We start from the raw sequence: 25626 nt of genomic DNA, 5'->3' as shown, positions 1-25626 counted from the left end.
TGTGCGTGGGCGCATGTCTTAAAAAGTAAAGGAAATTAAGAGATACATTTTAATACTGCTTGTTCATTCTTCTTTTTCTCACAGCTCCCATAGAGAAAGAGAGAGAGCGACCAAAAATGCAAGTGCGCCTTGGAATGCAACCTGATACCACGGACACGCGTGCTGCAGATGTGCCTATGCGGAAGATTCAAAACGGAATTTCACGCATGCCCATTTCCGAATCTGGATCTCATTATGAGTCAAAGGTCACATATGGATATCAATATTATTATTATTATGAGGTCACAAAAGGTCAAAGTCATTAACTAACTACTGCTGACCGAGTTAAGGTTACTTCTTGAATAGTACATGCCTTAACTCAGTGATCCTCCAGGGGGAGCGCGAGATAACAAGACTATAAGTATATTTATATTCAATTCACAAATGTTATGATTAATATAAAAAAATATATATAAAAAATCAAGATTAAAAAAATAGCAGCACCACTTCGCCCGTACGTATTCTGTGATAGCCTATTATTCTGTGTTTCGGAGCAGCTCAAGCCGTTTCCTCATCGCGCTGTGTGAAATATAGACTGAACAGCGGCTCAAAACACCCGAGCACTGCATGAGCATATGATACGCAAACTAAAGCTCTCGGTTGGATAAAAGAACTCAGTATTGCATGAGCAAGGTTTTGGTGAATGACGATTGTAATCAAGGTAAGGACGATTATTGACGTACAGCAGTCGTGCATTTATCCGTTATTATTGTTGCGCAAACAAACCGTGTATGTGCGCTCTTGGCACATCTAAAACATCGTATTTCTGTTGAACACACTTCAGTATATTCACATTGCTGTCAAAATTAATGTACAGCGAGTGTTTTGTAACGGATGCTCGCCGAAGAAGTGTGTTTTCGAGAAGTTTGTGAGGAACGGTGATGTTTATGTAGGCCTATGGGTATCAGACGCTCCAAAAAGCTTGTTCTGACAAAGGACCTGGCTGCTAACTGATGAAATCGAGCCGCCTTCAGATCGTTGAGTTTGCACACATTTAGAATGGTTTCATTTTTCATTTGTATTTTGGTGTGTTTAATGATTCTGAATAGATCCGTATAGTGGCTATATGGCGTCTCCCTGTGGTTTGACGTATTGACTTGGAGAGGAGGGGGGTCTAGGAGTAAAAAAGTTTGAGAACCACTGACTTAACTCATCATTACTTTTTTTTTATAAAGTAATATTTGAAAGTAAAATATTTAATTTAGTGCAGTGTTACCATTGCTTCTTGCAGCTATATTTTTATTAGTAATTGATATATTTTTTAGTTAGTAATGTAATTGATATTTGACAACATTTTCACAGAAATCTATAAGTTATTTGAGGTTTTGGAGAGGAGAATACTCTTTAAACTGGATCAAATGCATGCTGATATAAGCAATCAGCATGCCAACCATAAGAAAATGATCCAAGATGGCGCCGGTGAGATCGGCTGCCGTCACGACTGCTCCGACCAAACCTTGTCTTCTTTTGTTATTTTTTCGTATTGTAAACCATAATCACCGGTTTCTTTTTGTAAGATGGCCATTCTTACATACGACAGGGCCACTCTTATTTCTATTGGTGCACAATGCACTCACCTTTCGCCGTTTTTGAACCCGGACCCATCCTGGCCGAGCGAGATCCTGAGAAGGAACAAAGGACGCGACCCGTACCGGCGTCCTCGAGGGAAACGAGCCGGCATCAGGAACAGGCTGAGGGCACGCGCACACCGCGCTCCCTTACCAAGTGTCCTGCTCGCCAATGTCCAGTCGCTGGATAACAAACTCGATGACCTCAGGGCAAGAGTCAAGTTCCAGAGGGACATTCGGGACTGCAACCTTCTCTGCTTCACCGAGACATGGCTGAACCCAGCGGTACCAGACCACGCCATCCAGCCGGCCGAGTTCTTCTCGGTTTACCGCATGGACAGAACGCTGGACTCCGGGAAGACTAGGGGAGGTGGAGTATGTCTGATGGTGAACAAACACTGGTGCGACAGCGCGAGCATTGTTCCCCTCTCACGCTCCTGCACACCGAATCTTGAACTTCTGACCATCAAATGTCGCCCTTTTTATCTCCCTCGGGAATTTAGCTCGGTCATCGTCAGTGCCGTTTATATTCCACCTTCACCAGACACAGCACCGGGACGCCGCATTCGTTGTTTTGGGAGATTTCAACAGTGCCAACCTCAAGCGTGCACTGCCGAACTTCCATCAGCACATCGGCTGCCCCACCAGGGGCGAAAGGACATTAGATCACTGTTACACCCCATACAAGAACAGCTACAAGGCACAGTCACAACCACCGTTTGGGAAATCGGGCCATGCCGCCATCTTCCTCATGCCTGTTTACAAACAGAGGCTGAAACAGGAAGCCCCGGTGCAGAGGGAGGTCCAACGCTGGACGGACCAATCGGTGGCCGCCCTGCAGGACGCGCTAGATGACGCAGACTGGGACATGTTCCGGCGCAGCTCTGATGACGTCAGCTTGTTTACGGAAGCGGTTGTGGGATTTATAGAGAAACTAATGGATGATACGGTGCAGAAAACCATCATCAGGACGTTTCCCAACCAGAAGCCGTGGGTGGATAAAACCATCCGCGACACCCTGAGATCCCGCTCCGCTGCCTACAACACAGGGCTCATCACCGGGAACATGGATGACTACAAGGCTGCATCTTACAGCGTGCGCAGAGCAGTGAAGGAGGCGAAGCAGCGCTACGGGAGGAAACTAGAGTCGCAATTCCAACATGGCGGCTCTAGGAGCCTGTGGCAGGGACTTAGAACCATCACGGACTATAAAACACCACCCTCCAGATCGGGGAATGCGGACGCTTCTCTGGCTGATGAGCTGAACACTTTTTATGCTCGCTTCGAGGCTGCAGCTAACCACGCTAGCGGCGCTAGCAGTGCTAACTGCATGCACGCTGAGGAAGCCGGTGAGGACAATGTGTTCACCATCACGGAGCATGACGTGAGGAGGGCATTCAGGAGAGTGAACATCAGGAAGGCAGCAGGACCAGATGGCATCACAGGTCGGGTTCTGAAGGCCTGCGCTGACCAGCTAGCACCGGTGTTCACTGAGATCTTCAACCTCTCCCTGGAACAGTCCATAGTCCCCACATGCTCTAAGCAGTCCACCATTGTTCCTGTCCCCAAGAAACCCCAGCCCACCTGCCTAAACGACTATCGCCCTGTAGCCCTCACATCAGTGGTGATGAAGTGCTTTGAGAGACTGGTCAGAGACTTCATTATTGCATCACTACCAGACACACTGGATCCACTACAGTTTGCATACAGGCATAACCGCTCCACGGAGGATGCCATCTCACACCTCCTCCACACCACAAGTCACCTGGACTGCAGAAAAGGGAATTATGTAAAAATGCTGTTTGTGGACTACAGTTCAGCATAATTCCCTCCACACTCACCTCCAAGTTGGAGGTCCTTGGTCTCAGCACATACTTGTGCCAATGGATCTCCAGCTTCCTGAAGGACAGACAGCAAGCCGTACGGATGGGTAAACACACCTCATCCTCCATCACCCTAAGTACTGGAGCCCCTCAAGGTTGTGTTCTGAGCCCCCTGCTGTACTCACTGTACACTTATGACTGTGTGGCCACTTCCAACTCCACCACCATCATCAAGTTTGCTGATGACACTGTTGTGTTGGGCCTGATCTCAGACAACGACGAGACTGCCTACATACAGGAGATTAAGAACCTGGAGAGTTGGTGCCAGGTGAATAGTCTACACCTGAACATCAGCAAAACTAAGGAGCTGATAGTGGACTTCAGTACGAAGCAGGAGCGGTCATACCAGCCGATCACGATCAACGGGACTCCAGTGGAGAGAGTGGACAGCTTCAGATACCTGGGTGTTCACATCACGCAGGACTTGACTTGGTCCTGTCATACCAGCACCCTGGTGAAGAAGGCCAGGCAGCGTCTGTACCATCTGAGGGTACAGGGACTTTAGACTTCCCTCTCGGGTGCTTAAGACTTTTTACAACTGCACCTTCGAGAGCGTCCTGACGGGCAGCATCACTTCCTGGTTCGGGAACTGCACTATGCAGGACAGACGAGCCCTCCAGAGGGTGGTGCGTTCAGCGGAACGTACCATTCACACCGAGCTCCCTGACCTGCAGGAGATCTACAGCAAGCGGTGCCTGACCAGGGCCAGGAAGATAGTGAAGGACCTCAGCCATCCATACAATGGACTCTTTTCTCTGCTGCGTTCAGGGAGACGCTTCCGCTCCATGAAGGCGAACACAGAGAGAATGAGGAGGAGCTTCTTCCCGCAGGCCATTCGGAGTCTTAACCACTCTCCACTCTAAGCACATCACCCCACACTTCCACTTTGCACATTTTCAATTACAATCTGCACTAATTTGTAGAAGGTTACATAAGGATAAATGAGTGGGATTTACATACCATTTGTCTTTAGTATTCCTTCTACTCACTTATACACTTTACTGCACTGCACAGCACACGGACACTTTATCACTGACATACACTTTACTTTTTATAGAATCTATATAGAATCATATTCTATTTTTATTCTTCATATCTATTTTTATTCTCATATCTATTTTATATTTTATTTTATTGCTAGTTTATTTCTGTATATATGTTTACTGTACTTTTTCTATTTGTATTTTTGTAAACTTGAGGTTTTTCTTAATTTTGTTGGACAATTTTTTGGACAGTCGTACAATACATTTCACTACATGTCGTACTATGTATGTATATGTATGTGACAAATAAAATTTGAATTTGATTTGATTTGATTTGCCAGCCAAGCACCTCTGCCTCTGACCTAACTGAGGTGCTAGAAGAGCCTTGCAAGACAGTGGAGGAATTGGAAGACCTGTGCAAAATGCTTAAAGTGGTTGACTTTCGCAAGAAAATTGAATATCTTGAAGCATCTATCATATTATGCTATGCACTTACTAGGCACTGTGCTTGTGATTGTTGTTTGTAGATGCGATATCTTTGTCTTCAGAGGGGGATGACATAAGGAGAATGCTGCATAAAATTGGAGAAAATTCCCTATGGGGCAGATTGTACTTTCTATGTGTTCTAGTTCTAATTAATGTGATCTAATAATTATTATTTGAAGGTGCCTGCAGTAAAGTGTACCCACACCACAAATCACAGAGTGTGGAGCTGATTGCCAAGACCTAAAGCAGGGGTTTTCAAACCTGTCCTGGAGGAACCCTGCCCTGCACATTTTGTACGTCTTCTTAATCAGACACCCAATTTAGTTCTTGCAGTCTCTACTAACGAGCTGATGAGTTGAATCAGGTGTGTTGGATGAGGGAGACATACAAAATGTGCAGGGCAGGGGGTCCTCAAGGATAGGTTTGAAAACCCCTGTCCTAAAGCATGCCCCACATTGTGAGAAAACAAACAATCATGTGAGAAGATTTTAACTGTTAAATATACATTATTTGAAGATAATTTTGTTAATACTCGGAAAAATATGGGGGAAATGTAGTTTATCAAACTAATGTGCTTTAAACATTAAACAGGAAGTTTTTTTTTTTTTCTTACACCAGGAACACCACAAATGTGACTTTGTTCCATTTACAAGATAAAAGTCTTTCAAAACAAACTTCCTGCTTAAATATTAAGGCACACTAGTGTGATAAATAGTGCATTTTCCCCCATATTTTACTGAATATTAACAAAATTATGTACAAATAATGCTTTTTTGCTCAAAAACAGAGGTGCATAAGTTTATATTAATGAGACCTTCAATCAATCAGTTAATTAAAAAAATTTAAAACCTGTCCTAACTGAAATATTTGGTGATAATATAGCATAACGAGATTCGTATGCTATTTCTGTAGGCTCGTTTTTCTGTTTTGGGAAGTTGTTATACACCTGTGGCATGTGGGGCTTTATGATTGTTGATAGTGGCTAGACGCTCGTGACGTCTGTAATTGGCGCCTTGCCACGCACATACATAAGTGACACACACCGGCAGCTTAGGTACAGTATGTGACACTTCCGGGGGTACTGTCCCCATCTTTTCTGGCTAGTTTTGTTAGCATCAGCTATGAGTGATCCAGCACCGTTATTTATCTGCTTCCCTTCCAATTTGGCTTTGTTGCCCGACGAGTGGGATATATTTAATTATAACCGTCCAGTGCCTTCCATCTGATTGTGTCTTGATGTCACCTGGCGTGCGCCCGCTCCTTGTTTGGAGCTGCATGGCTATATAGGACGAGAGAGTGTGGCTGTCCTCCTCTTTGTTGGTGGTGTTCCCTCCATGGTTGCTGTGGCTTGCCATGTGCAAGGGGCTTTTCTGCTGGTATATGTGTGAGTGTGTGTGGTGTGAATACGGAGAACCAATTCGTTTTTTCCTAGTTTGGCCTGTAGTCAAAGCTGCAGCCCTGTTGGATTGTCTGTCCTATGTGTGTCCTGATGTGCTGTCAGGAGAGAAATTCATTTTATTGAAGATTATACTTCTATTTTTATTGTAATAAAGAAACCTCTTGTACTTTGACTAGACACCTGTGTCTCTGGTTATTTACATTCTGCCTTGGGGTGGGGAACCTGTGCGTAGCCTTAGGGGCAAATTCCTTGGGTGAGATTCCCAGGTTAGCGTAGTCAGGTGTTTAATTTGGGTTGACTTATATTCTAATTTAGACCTTGTTTTGGGCCCCATCGCCCAGTCACACACTCAAAGAGCAAAGTCGGCAAGTTTTAAACCAATGTGACATCATTAACATTTTCAGGAAAAAGTAAAAAAAAAATAAGTAAAAATCCTATCCAAGTCATAATGTTTGTTTGTGTTTAACGCCATGCCAGCTTCTGTGGCTATTTTCATGTTCCAGGTCATAATGTGAACCGAACACAACATGAGGTTTACATATAGACCACACAACAAAACAATAAGTGAATTTGGTTCACATTTAATTTATGCTGTGTGTCATTATCTGAATGAGCCGTGAATGCTTTGTGATGGTTGTTCACGAGTCTCTTGTTTGTCCTGAGCAGTCCTGCTGTTAAATTCTCCAGCTCCTGCACATTCTTTAGTTTTCCAGCATCTTCTGTCAGGGATCCCCCCGACAGTCTTGTCTGTCCTGTCATAGTTTCAATGTTTGTTTTGTGTCTGAGCACATGGCTTTTTCTTTGTTGTGTCTGCCATGTGCTCCTCCTGTCCTGCCTCCTTGTTTCCCGTTACCACACCTCCTTGTTTAGTTCTCGTTTGTCTGAGTGTTGTTACCTGTCCCTCTTGTTCTCTGTCTCTTTACATAGTGCTCCCTTTCTCGCTTGTGTTGTCAGTTCGTTACTCTTACCGGTTGTGCATACGTCAGTGTTTTATAGCTCTGTCTAACAAGTTCTGTGATTCGGCGTATTGCCAGCCTAGTTGTTTGTTGTTTTAGTCACTCGTCAGTCTTTAGTCTAGTCTTGTCTTGTCCTGTCCTGTCCTGAGTTGCAGGCTGAGCTCCTGGTTGGCTCCCGTTTCCTGCTACGCAGCTAGACCAGTGCAGTATCTGCGACACCTCAAGTGTGCAGTGGCCGTGCCTCATGTTCCAATGAGGCCACCGCTGCTAACCATCAGCAATTTAAAATCATTTAAAATCTATTAGGTTTGTTTGCTGAAGCTGAAATGTTACAGTCAGTGACCGAATGTATAGGATGTGTCTTCAGAACACTAAAACATTTACATGTATTCATTTTGCAGATGCTTTTATCCATAGTGACAATTGAGGAATACAACAAGTGATTTACCATAAGATAAACATGAGCAATAAACACCAAGTGCCCGTTATACAAGGTTTCAGTCAGTGTTCAAAATAGTGAAATGCAGAAGAGGAAGGGATAAGGATAGTAAGAGAACAGCAAAAAGTGAAGGAATAGAGCAATAATAAAGCAATATTTTTCAAACTCCCATGGTCTTAGCAATCAGGTCCAGCTCCTGTACTTACAGGGTCAAATTTACCCTCCATGATTAATAACAGCTAAAAAGTAATATAGTCTAAAAAAAAGAAATGAGCATAAGTCATTACCAATTAATAATTTTATAGTTCATATTTAGGGTTATACTGTAGTTCATACTTTCATTAGGTCTTATCTACAATTTACTAATATATAACATTAAATATCTACACGACTGGAAATTTCCCACATTTACTTCTGTATGGTCAGTCTTTTAGTTTTCATATAGTTTTATATAGTTTATAATTTCCCACATTTACTTCTGTATGGTCAGATTTAGGAGTAAATGTGGAAGCTTTGCAGGACTTAAATTTTTTTCCAGTGAAGAAAACTTCAAATACGCAGCCACTTTTTCTCATAAACGTAAGAGTAATACATCATTCGGAACTGTAAAGTGTCTACTTTTATTAGTGTGGACTCACAATATCAACAAAACGTTGTGCTTTTATAAATAGGAAAACAAACAGGATGTGCTTTCTGCCATCTTGGTCTTGAACAGGAGCGCTCGCAATGATGAACCGGAACTCGGCGAATACTTGCCTCACAGCATGATAAATAGAAGGCTTTATATTACTACTTTAAATCGAAATAATAAAAAAATAAAAAACAAAAACTCTTTCATTATGTAATCCGTAAGGATGCATTTCTCTCTCTAAAGGCATGTCCAATCATTTTTTTAAATCACCATAATTGATGGATGTCTAAAATATAAAAATAAGGAAAAGCCTATAACAGGCCTGATTATAATTTGCATTTTATAATTGTATACAATTTAAAAATAAAACACAAATTACCATGGCATATATGTACAATTTTGTCCTATAGCCTAATTGTATAGCTGCTTATATTTTATGATTTTTATGTTGCTCTGCTCTGAATATCTTAAAATTGAAAGGATTTGCTGCAACGCAATTTTTTCTGATATTATTTATTAGCCTATTATTATAATTTTTTAATCAATGCAGCAAATGCTTTAAAACAGCTTTAAAGATTACTTTATTGCATTCAGATGCTTTTAAAGAACTTGTACGTTTTATGGGTAGTTTGAATGTAAAACATTGTCATGAATTTGCTGTATTCCCATTCGTAAAATACAAATGAATTGTTGTAGGCTAACCCGATCTCATGAAAGTGCGTATAGCACGATTTTCTGTTCCAATTTGGTGTAATATTTATATGCAGGAATTGACTTTGGCGAGCAAAAGACTGATGAATTCATAATTAATGGCATTGCTGGTTCAGTCGATATAAATACAGGACACATAGGCCTTTAATAACATAATTTAATTAACCATGTTAGATTTGGTTGATAGGATTATATCATACATAAAAAACCCTATTCATTATAAGATGACCAAATCACCTGCGATGTCTTACTGTCTTTAATTCTAATCATTATAAATGTTTTAATAGTTTTAGTTAATGATGAAAAAATCTAGTGTGTCCAAGCATGTTGTAAACAACAATCTAATTGTATTCAGGATCATTTTTTATAAAGGATGGTTCGCACAACTTTTACAACATTTGTGTTTTAAAACCTTCTGTGATGCATAAAACTTCTGTTTGTTTTTAAAACCGATGTGAGATTTGTCAGATATGTCTGTGACAATCAAAAGCATGTCACAAATGGTGTTAGTAGAGCTTAACTTGATTTGAAACCACAAAATTCCTTTATAATTGATTTGAGTCTATATTTATTTTAACAGACAAAACCTGTGAACTTGCTTACGTGGCGATAGCTTGAAGATCAAGTAGCACAATATGAAATGTTGGCTATATTTGTCATTTTTAAAGACCCGTTTCATTGTGAGTTCACGTAATGTTAAGAGCTGGATCCCTAGATGGGACAATTTTGTCTCTAGTGCTGTCATGCGTACAGGACAAAAAAACATTGATGATGCACTTATTACTTCAGAGCATCAATAAAGCTGTTAGATTCAGGTGCATGAGGGACATGTCTTACATACACAGGTGTTTTTGATTAAGGACTGAGATAATCGTTTTTATATGATATCATGTGTTCCTCACTTTTCGTTTTCATATAGCAGCCAGTAATGTGAACTCGCAGGGTTTGTTTAAAATCTCTGGCACCTTGTTCTTCTATGAGTGCAGTTTTGCCTTCTATGAGTGCAGACAGTTGCTTTCTCTTTTAAAACACATTCAGCCTGATCATTTAGTACAAATTAATGCAATAAGAACTTACAGACCAGTCAAAAAGAGCTGTGAAAACAACGTAAAAGATAGTGGTGAGTTACACAGCAATGTTGTTGATTTAAAAAAAAATTATAATGGGTCTGGTGCTGCAAATACCAAACTAAAATTCTGTAAATGCTGCTCCATTTTAGGAGAGTAGGTTAGATAAATGTTGCTACTACATTCAGACAGTTCACATTCTGAAACGATCTGTGCATGATTTCTATTGGATGGTTTCTTTCACTAAAACATGCAAACATAGTCTACATTCAAGCCAGTATATCATATTTCTTTATTTGTTAAGACTCAACCATGGCTCACAGACATATGATACATATATTCCTCTGTATTATTATTGTATTTAACTATAGAATGGCAGAAGAGACCTGGTATAACATTAAAAAACTTTTGAAAGAAATTAACTTCCTGTTGTACTGGTCTTGTGTTTCTTGCAAGATTTCATGTGGGTGTTACTTTGATTTGCTATTTCTATTTAAAATTATATATATATACAGTACATACACACATATATACATGCAATACTTACACTATTTATATATATATATATCTTCCTGACTAATTGCGTGTTGTCTGGTCTTGACTTTGGTATATGATTCCCTAATTTTTCATGATATCAAGTTCTGGTTTCATATTTATTGAAGATCCAGTGCCTTTTTTGAATGAACAGAAATCCATTCATGTATTCAATTTACAGCATGTCTATTTATGCTTTTATGTCGTGTTAAGATACAGATTACATCTTTATTATGTAAATTTATGCTGAACAAACTCGTACTGCTTGGGTGACCCAACAGGTTTTGTGAGTTTAAAGAAGAATCCACCCACATTTTGCAATAAATATAAAGACAGCCCCAAACATAAACTGGTGAGCAAGACAGGGGACTTGAAGTCAACAACAATTTTGACAAAACTGGTGCTTAATTACTTTAAAAATACAATAAAACAGGCATGATTTCCTCCAGAGCCATGTTTTCACTGATAGTACTCTTAGGTATGGAATGTTTTTACTTATTTTTAATCTTTATCTTGGTTATTTAAAAATATATGTGGAGGGCCGGGTTCCGGCAGTCGACCACTGAAAAATACTTCTGTTTCTGCATTCTTGCCAAATTATTCCTTTTTTTCTTATGTATGTGTGTAAGTGTGTGTACTGCAATGGTAGCAGGAAACTCGGTCCTTTTCACAGGCTCATTGTCACAAATGGGCTTTTTTGATTTGTGACCAGAATTTAGAACTTTGTCATCGTTTTCTTTGTTTAAAATATTCAGATTTTGATTTCCAGTTTAAATTATACTTTGGTAGGTGGTTCTCTTGCCTTTTATGTTATCACGTTCTGGATGCATGCATCACGCTCTTGTAGAAGAGGAACGATGAAGACGATGATAGTCCAATATAACGCTTAATAAAAATCCAAGAAGATGAAGCTCAATTCAGACACAGGGAACCACAAGCAACATGAAACAACATAATAGTTGGCAAAGACCTGTACAGAGAGGGGAACTTAAGTAGGTTGACTAACGAGGGAGTTATCATGGTGGCACCCATTGGTTGTTCAGTAAAAAGCTGGATAAGAATGTGCAGGTTATTTTTGGCTTGATGAGTGCAGTTTTCTTTTCTTTGACACATTGAAACAAGTTGGAATTGGACATATATCATATCATATCAAGTCAGCCATAAACATGATTTGCTAGTTGGTGGCAGAAGGTATTAAGTAAGGCACATTCTCATTCTAGAGAGCATTTCGTCGGATAAAAATCAGTGCAGTTTGAGATGAGCCAGCTTTATAAAATTAAAAAAGTTATTAATTTATTGTCTTCAGAATGTGCATTTCTTATTTGTAAATCTTAAATCATTTCTGAGCTACCGGAACTACTGCTGCTCTTTCTTGTTTATGTGTCAGACGTGCCAGTGCAGTTACAACCATTTGGCTTATGTGTAATTTAATTTCCTTAATTTTCCAGTCTAAAACTAACCAAAAGAAGCCAGAAGTTAATTTTGATCCCATTTATGCACCAAAAGTTGACAAAGATAACACATATGAACTAAAACACATAAAACTTTAATGTTAGGGCTGTCCAGTTTTCTTATGAAAAATATGATGTATTATATTTGTATGATATAAAGTAAGGTTCATGTGTGGTTGTAGATCTAGACAAAACACTTGTTATGGCCAAGGAAGGAAGGAATTAAAAGAAAAAAAACAGAGGGGAGTTTTGACCTCATATTTTGATACCGTTTCACATTATAAAAAGAGATTTTTCTTTCTTTTCTTGTTTTGAATGTACAGATCTTTTTGAGAGTCCCAGTGGTGTATCTGTATATCTTTTAGATAAATATTTTTTATTTATGTGGTTTGTGGTTTGGACCTTATACTGATACTGTACCCATCAGGATAATTAACAGTCAGTTATCACAGATATTATAGAAATGAAGTTTCATGCAGACTTCCAATGGCTGCTGTGTATACGTGACCGTTAAGTTCAGGAGATGAATTCAGGTGTCCCATTCATCACGTAATAGCTTTCAGAAAGGTGCTCGCAAATGCCCCCTTTGCACCCTCGATGTGCACTTCTGCTGAGCCCACACTAAGGCGAGCTCCACAGCAGACTTCTACCCGACAGTCAAAGTAACAATACGTTACAAAATTGTGGCCTCTAGTGTCTGACAATGGACAATTTTGTGTTTTAACAGGTTTCTTTACCCTCACACTGTGTGCCTCTCAGTATGTCTTTGTGAATGAATCCATGACTTGGGCAGACGCTCAGAGATACTGTAGAGAGAAATACACTGATCTGGCCACCATTGAAAACGAACAACAGACGGTCCAGTTATTGGACACAGTGAATGATGTTTCCATTGATTTGGCCTGGATTGGACTCTATGATGATCTGGACAGTTGGAAATGGACTCTAGAGGACAGCGACTTCTTTAAGGTTGGAGAGAAAGACTTCAGGAACTGGAATAACCCAGGACCAAACAATTATGGAGTACAAAGTCTGTGTGTTTCTATAAACAATGGGATATGGTATACAGCAAGCTGCTCCAATACATTTTATCCTACGGTCTGCTATGATGGTGAGCTGTTCTATTAAAATGCATAAGATAGTGAACAAAACTGAAAACAACTAAACCATCCTTTCTCTGAACTACATTTTATTAATATTTTTCAGGAAGAGAAAATGCCAGTGAAACTTATGTTTTTATTTACGAGTCTAAAACCTGGATTGAAGCTCAGAGTTACTGCAGAGAACATCACACAGACCTCATCAGTATCAGGAATGAGACTGAAAACCAGAAGATCCAGTAATTATTACAAGATTTTTATTATTATAATGTTTGGATTGGACTGTACAGAACCTGGTCTTGGTCAGATCAGAGCAACTCTTCATTTACTTACTGGAGCACATGGCATCCAGATACTGCTGGATCCTGCGCTTCAGTGTCATTTAGTGACTCTGGGAGCTGGACTGATGAAGACTGCAATTTTGCATTTCCTTTCTTTTGCCACAGTGGTGAGTACAGTAGATCTTACAAACCGTTCACACCAAGATAAAGATCATTCTAATCATTTTAATTCCATGAGAATAGGAAAATTCACAGAACAACTACAACTATGGTGGCTGAGAGAGCTCAATACGCTGCTACACTAACCATAGTTTAACCATGGTATGCGTGCAACTGTTATTAAACAAATGGTAATCAATACACCAAAAAAGAAAAAAGGTTACTACACTTTTACTATAAGAAAATCATTGTTAATTTTCATAAGCATTGTTGGGGTCCCCATTTCCCTTACAAAAATTAACGTACTCTGTTACTAACGTAACCTCGGTTCCCTTAGATACGGGAACGAGTACTGCGTCGCTAGACGCTATGGGGAAAAACTCCTTTTTCTCCGAGGACTGAAGACTTTTTCAATCACGCAGTGTGACTGCACGGCCATTGGTTCGTGCAGTAATAAAAAACGAACCAATGGCTCGTCAGTGGTACTGCACGAGCCTATGGCGGCAAAGCCCGCCAGAGCCCGCCAGAAGGGGCGGGGTCATCTGGCTATATAAGCGGGCGCTTCGCCATAGGAAAACAGGCCAATTCGACTGAAGCGACGACCTGAGTCGTGCAGCTGCATGGCATGGCATAGTACGCAGTACTCGTTCCCGTATCTAAGGGAACCGAGGTTACGTTAGTAACCGAGTACGTTCCCTGTCGATACTACACTCGTACTGCGTCGCTAGACGCTATGGGGAACAAATACAATCCCGCCATGCCATGAAGAGAAACGACAACCATAAAACTGGCCTTGAGCAGTAAGGCTCAGAGGGACCAATTATGAGCAGGAAGCATCCTGCAGGAGGCATGAGAACCGAACTCTTCAGAGGTCAGTCCAGCCTAGAAATCGTTTCAACGGTCATAAGTACAGCCTCAGCACCAGGAATGGGGCCAAGAGCGTTCTTGGAGAATCAGGCAATGCCTGAGGGGACCGCTTTAAGACAGGTGTGTGCCATCTAAGCAGAGAGAAACCTAGCCTGTAAGGCCGGGACATCCAATCTATAGAACCTGGCAAATGTAGACGGCGAGGCCCAGCCGGCCGCCGCACAAATGTCTGCCATAGGCACACCACTAGACCACGCCCAAGAAGAGGCCACGCCTCTCGTGGAATGAGCTCTCACTCCAATGGGGCTCTGGAGGCCCAGGGAGGAGTATGCTAGTGCGATAGCGTCAGCTAACCATCGAGATATTCTGTGCTTTGTGACCGGAGACCCCTTGGTGCGGCCGCCAAAGCAGACAAAGAGTTGTTCCGTCTGTCTAAATGACGTGGAACGCTCGATGTACATTCTCAATGCCCTGACTGGGCAGAGAAGGTTGAGCTCTTGGTCCTCCTCAGAAGAGGGGAGCGCAGAGAGCGTAATAACCTGGGCTCTAAACGGAGTGTAGAGCGCCTTAGGGACATAGCCGTGTTTTGGTTTTAGGACGACCTTAGAGTCGTTAGGCCCAAACTCAAGACAGGCAGGGTTTACAGAGAGAGCCTGCAAGTCACCTACTCGCTTTACCGATGCTAGCGCTAGTAGCAGAGCGGTTTTGAGCGACAGTGTTTTTAAGCTTGCAGATTGTAGTGGCTCAAAAGGAGGGCCCTTAAGGGCTCTCAGGACCGTGGGCAGGTCCCATGCAGGGACTGTGAGGGGTATGTCACTGATATGTCACATGTTGTCGGGTCTTTACCGCGGGCTTGACACCAGGCGGAGAAAACCGACCATTTAGAGGCGTAGAGGCGTCTCATGGACGGGGCTCCAGCCTGTTCAATGGTGCTCAGGACATTCTCGGGGAGATCTACAGAGTCCCATCGAGTGCCCATAGATGCAGGTCCCACAGCTTGGGCTGGGGGTGCCAGATCGTTCTGTTCGCCTGGGAGAGGAGGTCTCGTCTCAGGGGAATAGGCCACGGAGCCGCTATTAGCAGCTGCGATAACTCTGGGATCCAAAGCTGGTTCTTCCAGAGTGGGGCCAATAGAAGCACCTTGTGCTTGCATTCCCTGATCCGCCTGATTACCTGAGGAATCAGAGCGATCGGGGGAAAAACGTAAAGGAGGTTGGGCCATTCGTGGGCCAACGCGTCCTCGCTCTTCGAAAAATAAATCTGGCAGTGAGAGTTGTCTTTGGAGGCGAAGAGGTCGACCTCTGCCCTGCCAAAGATTCACCAGATTTCTTGAACCGTCTGTGGGTGGAGCATCCACTCCTCTGAGGGGACATTGTTCCGAGAGAGCATGTCTGCTCCTTGGTTCAGAATGCCGGGCACATGAGCTGCTCTCAGTGAATGCAAGTTGAGATGTGCCCATAGTAAGAGGCGCTCTGCCATCTCGAAAAGGCGTTTCGAGGTGAGCCCACCCTGGCGATTTATGTACGACACCACCGTCATGCTGTCCGAGCGGACTAGCACGTGGTGACCTTTCAGGACTGGCAGGAAGAACTGAAGAGCTCAACATACTGCTTCCATTTCGAGGCAGCTGATGTGCATTTGTCCTTCTGCGTTCGTCCAGGAGCCGAAGGTCGGTTTGCCGTTGCACAGAGCTCCCCAACCTGTGTAGGAAGCATCTGTTGTAACAACCTTCCTTCTGTAAACCAAACCCATTGTCACGCCTTGTTCGAACCATCGTAGGTTCCTCCAGGGGACCAGGGCTGACACGCAGGCCCGGTTCACCTTGACACGAATGCGTCCATGACGCCACGCATGAGGCGGAATTAGAGGTTTCAGCCAGTACTGAAGGGGTCTCATCTTGAGAAGGCCCAACCGAAGAACTGGCGATGCGGAGGCCATGAGGCCCAGCATTCTTTGAAACGATTTGAGTGGGTAGGAGGCTCCAATCTTGAAGGAAGCCGTGAGCTGCCGTATGGCCAGAACGCGATCTGGCGAGACTTTCGCCTTCATGCGGGCGGAGTTGAAAACTGTCCCCAGGAACGAAGTTCGTTGGCTGGGGGACAGGGAGCTCTTGGCTAAATTGATCCTGAGTCCCAAGTTCTCCAAGAGGAGGAGGGACCTGTGTGCTACCAGCTCTGCCTCTGACTGTGCCAGAATGAGCCAGTCGTCGAGGTAATTCAGGACATGGATTCCCATCTGTTTCAGAGGGGAGAGAGCCGTGTCTATGCACTTCGTAAAAGTGCGGGGAGCTAGAGCCAGCCCGAAGGGCAGGACCGTGTATTGATAAGCCACACCCTCGAAGGCGAATTTCAAGAATCGTCTGTGATGGGGGGCTATCCGGATGTGAAAATAAGCGTCTTTCAGATCCATCAAAAAGAACCAGTCCTCTGGGCAATCTTCGAGAGGATCTGCTTCAATGTAGTCATTCTGAATGGCCGTCTCATGAGGGCGCGGTTCAGACGTCTGAGATCGAGGATGGGCCGGAGGCCGCCATCCTTTTTGGGGACGAGGAAATAACGGCTGTAGAAGCCTGATTCGCTCTGAGCTGGGGGAACTATTTCTATAGCTCCTTTCACCAGCAATTTCTCCACCTCGGCTCGCAGAACGTGAGCGTTGCTGCTTCGCACTAAGGTGTGGACCCTGCCGCTGTACCGCGGGGGTCCTCGAGCGAATTGAAGTGGATAACCTCTTTCTATAATCCCCAGAACCCACTGTGACACTCCGGGGATGGCCTGCCAGGCCTCGGCCCGTGTGGCAAGGGTGTTGGAATTAATTTGGGTGGAGAGTCGCCATGTGGGGACTCGACACACCTGTTAAGAGAAAATTATTCCTTTGAAAATGTTTGCGTTTTATTTTTCCTCACTATAGTAGTGATCGGCTGTGTGGGCACTATATAAATGGGCCCAGTTCACAACAGTATGTACACAAACACATTGCCGTCGACACACCGAGCTAAACGGGGTGTTCAGAGGCGTGACAGAGGCCGTTTTGGGTGGCGAGTCGCCGTGTGGGGACTCGACACACCTGTTAAGAGAAAATTATTCCCTTGAAAATGTTTGCGTTTTATTTTTCCTCACTATAGTAGTGATCAGCTGCATGGGCGCTATATAAATGGGCCCAGTTCACAACAGTATGTACACAAACACATTGCTGTCGACACACCGAGCTAAATGGGGTGTTCAGAGGCGTGACAGAGGCCGTTTCGCGGCGCTAGACTCAATGCTTCCATCAGGAGAGCAGTTAACTCCCCCGTGGGCGGGGTCTAGAGTCTGAACCTGACAGAGATAATCATAATGACAGCCCTTTCTATCAATCTGCCTAAAAAGATCAAACCACTCATTAGAAGAGGGGTGCTGATGATCCTTGTGTGTTAACACCCTGGCAGATCAAAAACTGATGCACGCATCCCATCAGATCCGTTCGTAGCGGACGAGGGGAGGCAGGGCAAGACACAGACTGTCAGCTGTCAGATCAAAGCTGTATGGAGGGTGAAACACGGGGCTTTGGCCAGCGTAAATTCACTCAAGCTTGAACGCTCAAACCCGCGATTTGATATTTCTTCTCCGAGGTAACTGGGAGGGGAGAAATACGAGAGCAGGGGAGGCGGGGCCAACTTCGTTGAAGTAGTACAACCGCGAGCGCAGCAAGGACAGCTTAATAGTGAAAATAGCGCGAGCAGATCAAACAGCTGCGAGAGGCGCTAATCCTTAGTGCAAACACACCGGCAGATCAAAGCGCTGTGTGCAGAGTGAAACAGGCGGGGCTATGCCAGCGCGCAAAAATCACTCGAGCCTGCCCGCTCAGCCCCGCGATCTCTCAGTTTACAGAGAGTGAGAGCGGGGAAGGCGGGGCCAACCAGCGCAGTATTGTAAGATCTGTATAAATGGATTGTGCCACTCAGTGCGATGAGGAGCGCTGATCCTCGCGTGTTTAACACACTCCGGCAGATTAAAGTGAGCACACGAGATAAACTGACGTGCAATCACTCAAGCTTGATCGCTCCGCTCCGCGAGTTAAGTGTTCCTTCCTCCGAGGTGCCTGGGAGAAGAGGAACATGAAAGCGGGGAAGGCAGTGGCGCCTTATAGTGAGCGAATCAGGGGCGGCTTTCGATGAAAGCAGTCTGTTTGTGAGGGAGCAGCTTTAGCGACTCACACGCACACTCAAAGCTGTCAAAGATAGCTTTCTACTCCGGTCCGCCCAAGAGGATATAGCCGCTCATGTAACGAGGGGCGGCGATTCTCACGTGTAAAAACACTGGCGGATCAGAGCGCTGCGGTAAGAGTGAGCACGCGGGCTCTTGAGCCGGCGTGGGATCACTCAAAACCGTTTATTTAGCCCCGTGGCCCTATCGTTTCATTCTCCGAGCTTGCTGAGAGAGGAGAAACGGAAGAGCGGAGCTGCCTTGCTAGAAGGCCAGCGAGTGGAGAAGAGCGAGACTCATACTCGAGTGAGCATTCTGTCTCAATGAACGCGCAGTCCGTGTGGGCGTTGCCCACAGAGGCGAAGCGCTCACTGCTCTACTGCATCGTGCAGAATTCCCTGCACGAGCCACACTCGCAGTGCGACATTTGCAACAACGTCGCTTGAAATTTGCTCTTTCAGAGAAATTAGATTTTAGACTCACCGGATGGCCGCAGGGGACGAGGCTGGCATCTGCACAGGGCGCTGGAGCGGCTCGAAGAGCAGGCAGAGCAGCGAGAGGGTGCAGAGTAAAAGGCAGCTTCTATCCACAGCGAGGCGTTTCTACGGCGAGCGTCTTCCAGTCTCGAGTGTCAGCGAAGGGATGATCGTCGTCGCTGAAGGAGAATTGATCTGTTTTCCTATGGCGAAGCGCCCGCTTATATAGCCAGATGACCCTGCCCCTTCTGGCGGGCTCTGGCGGGCTTTGCCGCCATAGGCTCGTGCAGTACCACTGACGAGCCATTGGTTCGTTTTTTATTACTGCACGAACCAATGGCCGTGCAGTCGCACTGCGTGATTGGAAAAGTCTTCAGTCCTCGGAGAAAAAGGAGTTTTTTCCCATAGCGTCTAGCGACGCAGTACGAGTGTAGTATCGACAGGGAACCATGGCTTTATTAGACTATAAGGGTAGTAGCCATTTTTTAAAAGTATTTTCTACCATTTGTTAACAATAACAACGATAAGTAACAATATAGTTGGAATCAATATTAGAATGATTTTTCCAGATGATGGGTGATAAAAACTTTTAATTTAACAATTAGCCAATCAGAATCCACTCTACTTTAAGAAGTTTGAGCATTTAAAGTGGCAGACATCATAAGTTCTCTGCTCTTATACAGAACGTTATCATGCATTGGTGTGGGTGCTAATATAGTTACCGTTGTCATTCTTGGTGTGAAGGGGCCTTTAAAGGTATAATAGTTCACCCAATATGTTTAATTCTGTCATCATTTATTCACCCTCATGTCATTCCAAATCTGTATGCATTTCTTTCTTCTACAAAACACAAAAGAAAAAATTATGAAGAATGTTGGTAACCAAAATATTTTGGTGACCATTAACCATTTTAGTGACCATTACAGGGACCTCAATAAATCATTCCTATGGCCTGAGACTATCTTTCGGGATTCAAAGTCTAATTTAAACCAGGAAGTAAACAAAGCTCTTGGAATAAAAAATAAATGTTATGATGTTAAATAATCATTCAAATGGCCACTGATCAAATTTGTGATACTGATCATGTGATCTATTGTATAAAAAGCCAGATGTTGTTCTATTGAAGCACATGCTTTCTGGATCAAATCATGTTGGAGAACATGATCAAGTGTGACACAATCTTGAGAAATTCATGCAGTTAAATGGCTACCGTATTTAAAGCAAAAGGGAAATAAACCACCTACTACTATATATTCTGAAATTTGTGTTCATGTTTTAATTCAACTTTTCACTCAATGCTGATCATAATAGTAAAGATTTCATTAAATGAGAAAAATGCTTAAACGTTGTTAGCAGTCTCAGATCGGAGTCTACTGAATTCATTAGAAGTATTTAGGACACTGATAAATAAATATATAAATTCATTATTTGTTTCCTCTATTGCCAGCATCAGCATCGTCCCGTCAGTATCACTTTGTGAATGAATCCAAGAGCTGGACTGAAGCTCAGAGATACTGCAGACAGAATTACACTGATCTGGCCACCATTGATAACATGGAGGAAATGAACAGACTGATTAACACAGTTAATGGGAGTTTCAATGGTTTAGCCTGGATTGGACTGTATGATGATGTGAACAGCTGGAGATGGTCACCGGAAGACAATGATTTCTATCAGGAAGGAGAGAGAGATTTCAGAAACTGGCAACATGAACCGGACAATATTGGGGGTAACGAATTGTGTGTTTACATGGATTATAATGGGAAATGGTTTGATATGTGGTGTGACTACGCACTGCCATTTGTTTGCTATGATGGTAAGGACATTTAACTTTTTTTTTTTTAATATAAATTAAATATTTTTTCAACGAGAGCTGATGTGCAAAAAAATTGGTCATATTTCATATCAGGTAGAGAAACCGCCACACAGAGTTTTATCAGAATTGATGAATGGAAAACCTGGTCAGAGGCTCGTAGATACTGCAGAGATCATTACACAGATCTCGCCAGTGTGAGAAATCAGACTGAGAACCAGAGGATCCTTGAGATAGCAGGTGGAAATGTAGTCGTCTGGATCGGCCTGAACAGAAACAGAGTTTGGTCAAACAGTAAGAACACCAGTTATCAAAATTGGAGGCCTCAAATTCCTGAGATGCAAGCTCAACCAGATAATGGTGTCAATCAAATTTATGAAGATGGGTATCAGCACTGCACTGCAGTTTCATTCAGATATTCAGGCCGATGGACAGATGAGATCTGTGTATTCAACAAGCCTTTCTTCTGTTACAGCAGTAAGTTCTCGCTTTGTTTGGATGTCATTATTTGAGGAATAAGAAAGACTTTTAGCACCTGTGTTCAGCATGTTTAATTTAGGCTAAAGGCCTATAAATATGTGGATTCAAATTATATTGAAATTTATTGTAGAAAACTTTTTGTAAAATGTTGGTAGCCCTTAACATGTTAATGATTATAAATAAACAAACAAATAAATATGACCAAAGTGACTAATCACCATAATGGTGACCTCAAATAGAACAACTTTATTATTATTATTTGCTTTTTTACAACAAAACACAATCAAGTACACTAAATAGGGAACAAACAACTGTTAATTAGGGGCAAATGCGCAGCAGTATAGATTTCACTCTTCTTCTTCAAACTCCTCCAATGTCGTGCATCCATTTTGCACCAAATTCAGTGTGAATCCTTCTGTCACAAATGACTTCCACAAGACTCAGAGTCAGTGATAAAAGTGAGCAGGCTGTCAGGTATAACTTCACCACAATCTGTTCTTGATATTTAAAATGTGAATTTGCTCTTTCTAAATGATCTAAGTTAATCTTTATTCATGTTTTATATAAACGGTTTTATAATCTATTGTATTTGCTATATAATCGTGACAAGAAATGAATTAAAAGCTCATTTGTACAATGACAGTTTGTTCACAATATCATGGTTTATTGATACAGTTACCAGCTAATGGCAACTTTTTTTCTTCTTCTGTGTTTTCTGTGCTGTGAAACAATTCACAGGAACCTGCACACAATCTTCATGCACCCGTCAGTATCACTTTGTGAATGAATCTAAGAGCTGGACTGAAGCTCAGAGATACTGCAGACAGAATTACACTGATCTGGCCACCATTGATAACATGGAGGAAATGAACAGACTCATTAAAACAGTACGTGGCTCTTTCTATGGATCAACTTGGATTGGACTTTATGATGATCTGAACAGCTGGAGATGGTCACTGGAAAATGCAGCATTAGGGGGAGGTTTTAAAACCTGGTCTGTTCAGCAGCCATTGAACTATGGTGGACAGAGTCTGTGTCTATACATGCCATTTAATTATGAAGCATGGGCTGAAACCGTTTGCGACCTTCAATATCCTTTTGTTTGCTATGATGGTGAGAACTGCTGTTGGACTCTTAAAGAAGTAATTTGAACAACTTATTTATGGTTCCATGATAAATGACGTCTAAATTGCTTCCCACAGGACGAGCGAATGCGAGTACAAGTTATGTGTTTGTTGACCAGTATAAAACCTGGACTGAAGCTCAGAGTTACTGTAGAGAACATCACACAGACCTCATCAGTATCAGGAATGAGATTGAAAACTACAGGGTTCAGGTTTTAATTCCATATAATTCGGGTCTTTGGATTGGACTGTACAGAACCAGATCTTGGTCAGATCAGAGCAACTCTTCATTCAGTAACTGGAGGACAGGACAGCCAGATAATGCTGGAACCAGTGAATACTGCACTGCAGTGTCATTTAGTGACTCTGGGAGCTGGACTGATGAAGACTGCAATACTGCATTACCTTTCATTTGCTACAGCGGTGAGTAACCAGGAAAATAAATAAATACAACTAAATAACCTCTGCGATTTTTAAAGTGAGACGAAACAACCAATGAGAAAAAGATATATTAGAACACCACAAAATAAAGGTATTGAATCAAACATGTTTCTTTTGGATCATTACATTTTTTCTCCACCCTGATAGCATCAGCATCGTCCCGTCAGTATCACTTTGTGAATGAATCCAAGACCTGGACTGAAGCTCAGAGATACTGCAGACAGAATTACACTGATCTGGCCACCATTGATAACATGGAGGAAATGAACAGACTGATTAACACAGTTAATGGGAGTTTCAATGGTTTAGCCTGGATTGGACTGTATGATGATGTGAACAGCTGGAGATGGTCACTGGAAGACAATGATTTCTATCAGGAAGGAGAGAGAGATTTCAGAAACTTTATTCATGAACCTAATAACAATGCTGGAAGTGAACTGTGTGTTTACATGGATAATAATGGAGACTGGTTTGATATTTCATGTGGCAATTCTTACACATTTGTCTGCTATGATGGTAAGACATTTCAATTGAAAATGTATTTCTTATATGTACATACTGCGTTTACTTTGATCACTTTTATAACTTTAAGTCAAAGTCTCAACAAACATCACTGTCCTTGTAAGTAAGATTTCTGGAACATGTCTTGGCTTATTTGGATCAAAAACCAAAAAATTGTGTGTTTTGTAAATGCAGGTGTATTGTAGATATAAATGCATTTAAAAGATGGATGGCCAGATGAAGTAACGAATGCATTTACTTATTAAAGTTATGTTTTTATCTTAGGTAGAGAAAACTCCTCTCAGAAGTATGTCTGGGAATACGAGGGAAGGACCTGGGCTGAAGCTCAGAGCTACTGCAGAGAGAAATACACTGATCTGGCCAGTGTGAGGAATGAGACAGAGCGTCAACAGATACTGAGCATTGGACAATCTAATTATGTATGGATTGGTCTGCACCGAAACAGACTGTGGTCAGATCAGAGTAGCTCTTCCTTCACATATTGGCTGCCATTAACACAAAGTGATGCTACACAACCAGATAATGGTGCAAATGTCCCAGGACAGCAGGGAGCTCAACACTGCACAGCTGTGTCTTTACAACACTTTGGTCAGTGGACAGATGAGAGATGCTTTGACAGTTTGCCTTTCTTCTGTTACAGTGGTGAGCAAATATACCTTCTAGAATTAAATAGAATAAACATTAGGCTATTACACCCCAAAACAAGAAAACAACAATGACGATGTGGATATGAATGTGGATTCTGTAAAATAAATAGAAACAAAAGTCTGTATCATAAGTGTAACGTGATATTTCTGTTTGCTTTTTGGTGAACCTGATAACCATCATATCAACCCACCTTTGTCAGATGAGTATGGTATGTTTACTTAGATGTGTGATTGTTTGTTTCTGCTGGTTTCAATACATAAAGCACTGTAAAGATTTTTGGAGGTCAAAACTCAGTTTTAGGTTCACATTATTTAATTGCGCCAACATATATATTTTTTCTTTTTTTTTTACATTGATCAGTGATGGGAATGCGAGTAGAATTTACAAGTCTCGAAAATTTGTCCGAGTCTCAGATTGAAGAGTTTGTGATTATACAGGTAATCAACTCAAAAGTCAATATGAAACATTCATCTACAGTAATGAATATTTACATAAACAAATGTACAAATATTACTTTTAGTTTATTGATACTACGTATCATTTTTTATATAAACATTTCATTTAAAAAAAAACCTTCCAGGAAACAATAAATACTTTTAAATTTGAATAATAAATAAGTTTGATACAGTGTGACTACATATCTTGTCAGTGCATGAATGTCATGAAGCTCATATATTTTCAGTTACAAGAGAAGTTGATGAGGCTCGGACTTCCCAGCAACGTCACCCTGAATTTGAGAGACTATCGCAAGATCAATCCATGATGGAGGAGGACAACACTTTGCAGTTTTCAATACAGTTGTGGGCTCAATACTTACTTGACCATGAAATAGTCCCCCCAAAATGTTATTTCATTATGTTTTATGTTGTTTTAAACGATTCGCTCTATGATTCTTTTTCCAAACCCCTCCTTTGCGTGATGCTAATCTGCGGTGATCGGTCCGATTGGTCGATTTAATTTATTTCATCATGCCTGTAATGCCTGATAAATCTGCGTTTGGGAGCGCAGTGCTGCTTTGTGTATAGCGTTACCAATACAGTAAAACAAAGTCAAATACAATAAAGTCCCCAATACGTATAGGGATCAACACCAACGCTTTTGTGCGCGAACGTCAGCTCCAGACAAAGTAAGTATTACGCGTTTGTTTTCCAAATTGCCTTTCTGAAAGAGCTTTTTGGCACTCTGTAAGGCTAATGATGCTAAAGCTACCATCGTCTCTGCCTGTTTTCACTGGTGCTGCCCATGATTGATCTTGAATAGGAATGTGGTAGTTAAAAGTTGCATATGAAAGCAATGTGAGTCGATCGCTTCAGTTTGTTGATCTCATAATCACGAGTGGGACTTATAAAGTTTGTGATAGCATGCCATGCACCATGAGACCAGCTAT

At 42.2% G+C, this 25626-nt stretch overlaps 1 protein-coding gene across 1 annotated transcript; it reads left to right on the top strand.

Annotated features, from left to right (window-relative positions):
* Positions 1–1449: 1449 nt before the first annotated feature.
* LOC306861464 (macrophage mannose receptor 1-like) lies at positions 1450–25002 on the top strand (the record flags this gene model as incomplete). Its single annotated transcript, XM_079403715.1, has 9 exons — positions 1450–1458; positions 12907–13177; positions 20659–21027; positions 21121–21501; positions 22243–22617; positions 22707–23051; positions 23217–23585; positions 23856–23956; positions 24922–25002. The coding sequence occupies 9 exons, from the start codon at positions 1450–1452 to the stop codon at positions 25000–25002; spliced, it is 2301 nt and encodes a 766-aa protein (XP_079259841.1).
* Positions 25003–25626: the final 624 nt, after the last annotated feature.

This window comes from Barbus barbus (genome assembly GCF_936440315.1).
Source record: "Barbus barbus genome assembly, chromosome: 42".
Lineage (NCBI taxonomy): Eukaryota > Metazoa > Chordata > Actinopteri > Cypriniformes > Cyprinidae > Barbus > Barbus barbus.
The sequence above is the reverse complement of the archived record's forward strand: the minus strand, read 5'-3'. Positions and strand labels throughout refer to the sequence as shown.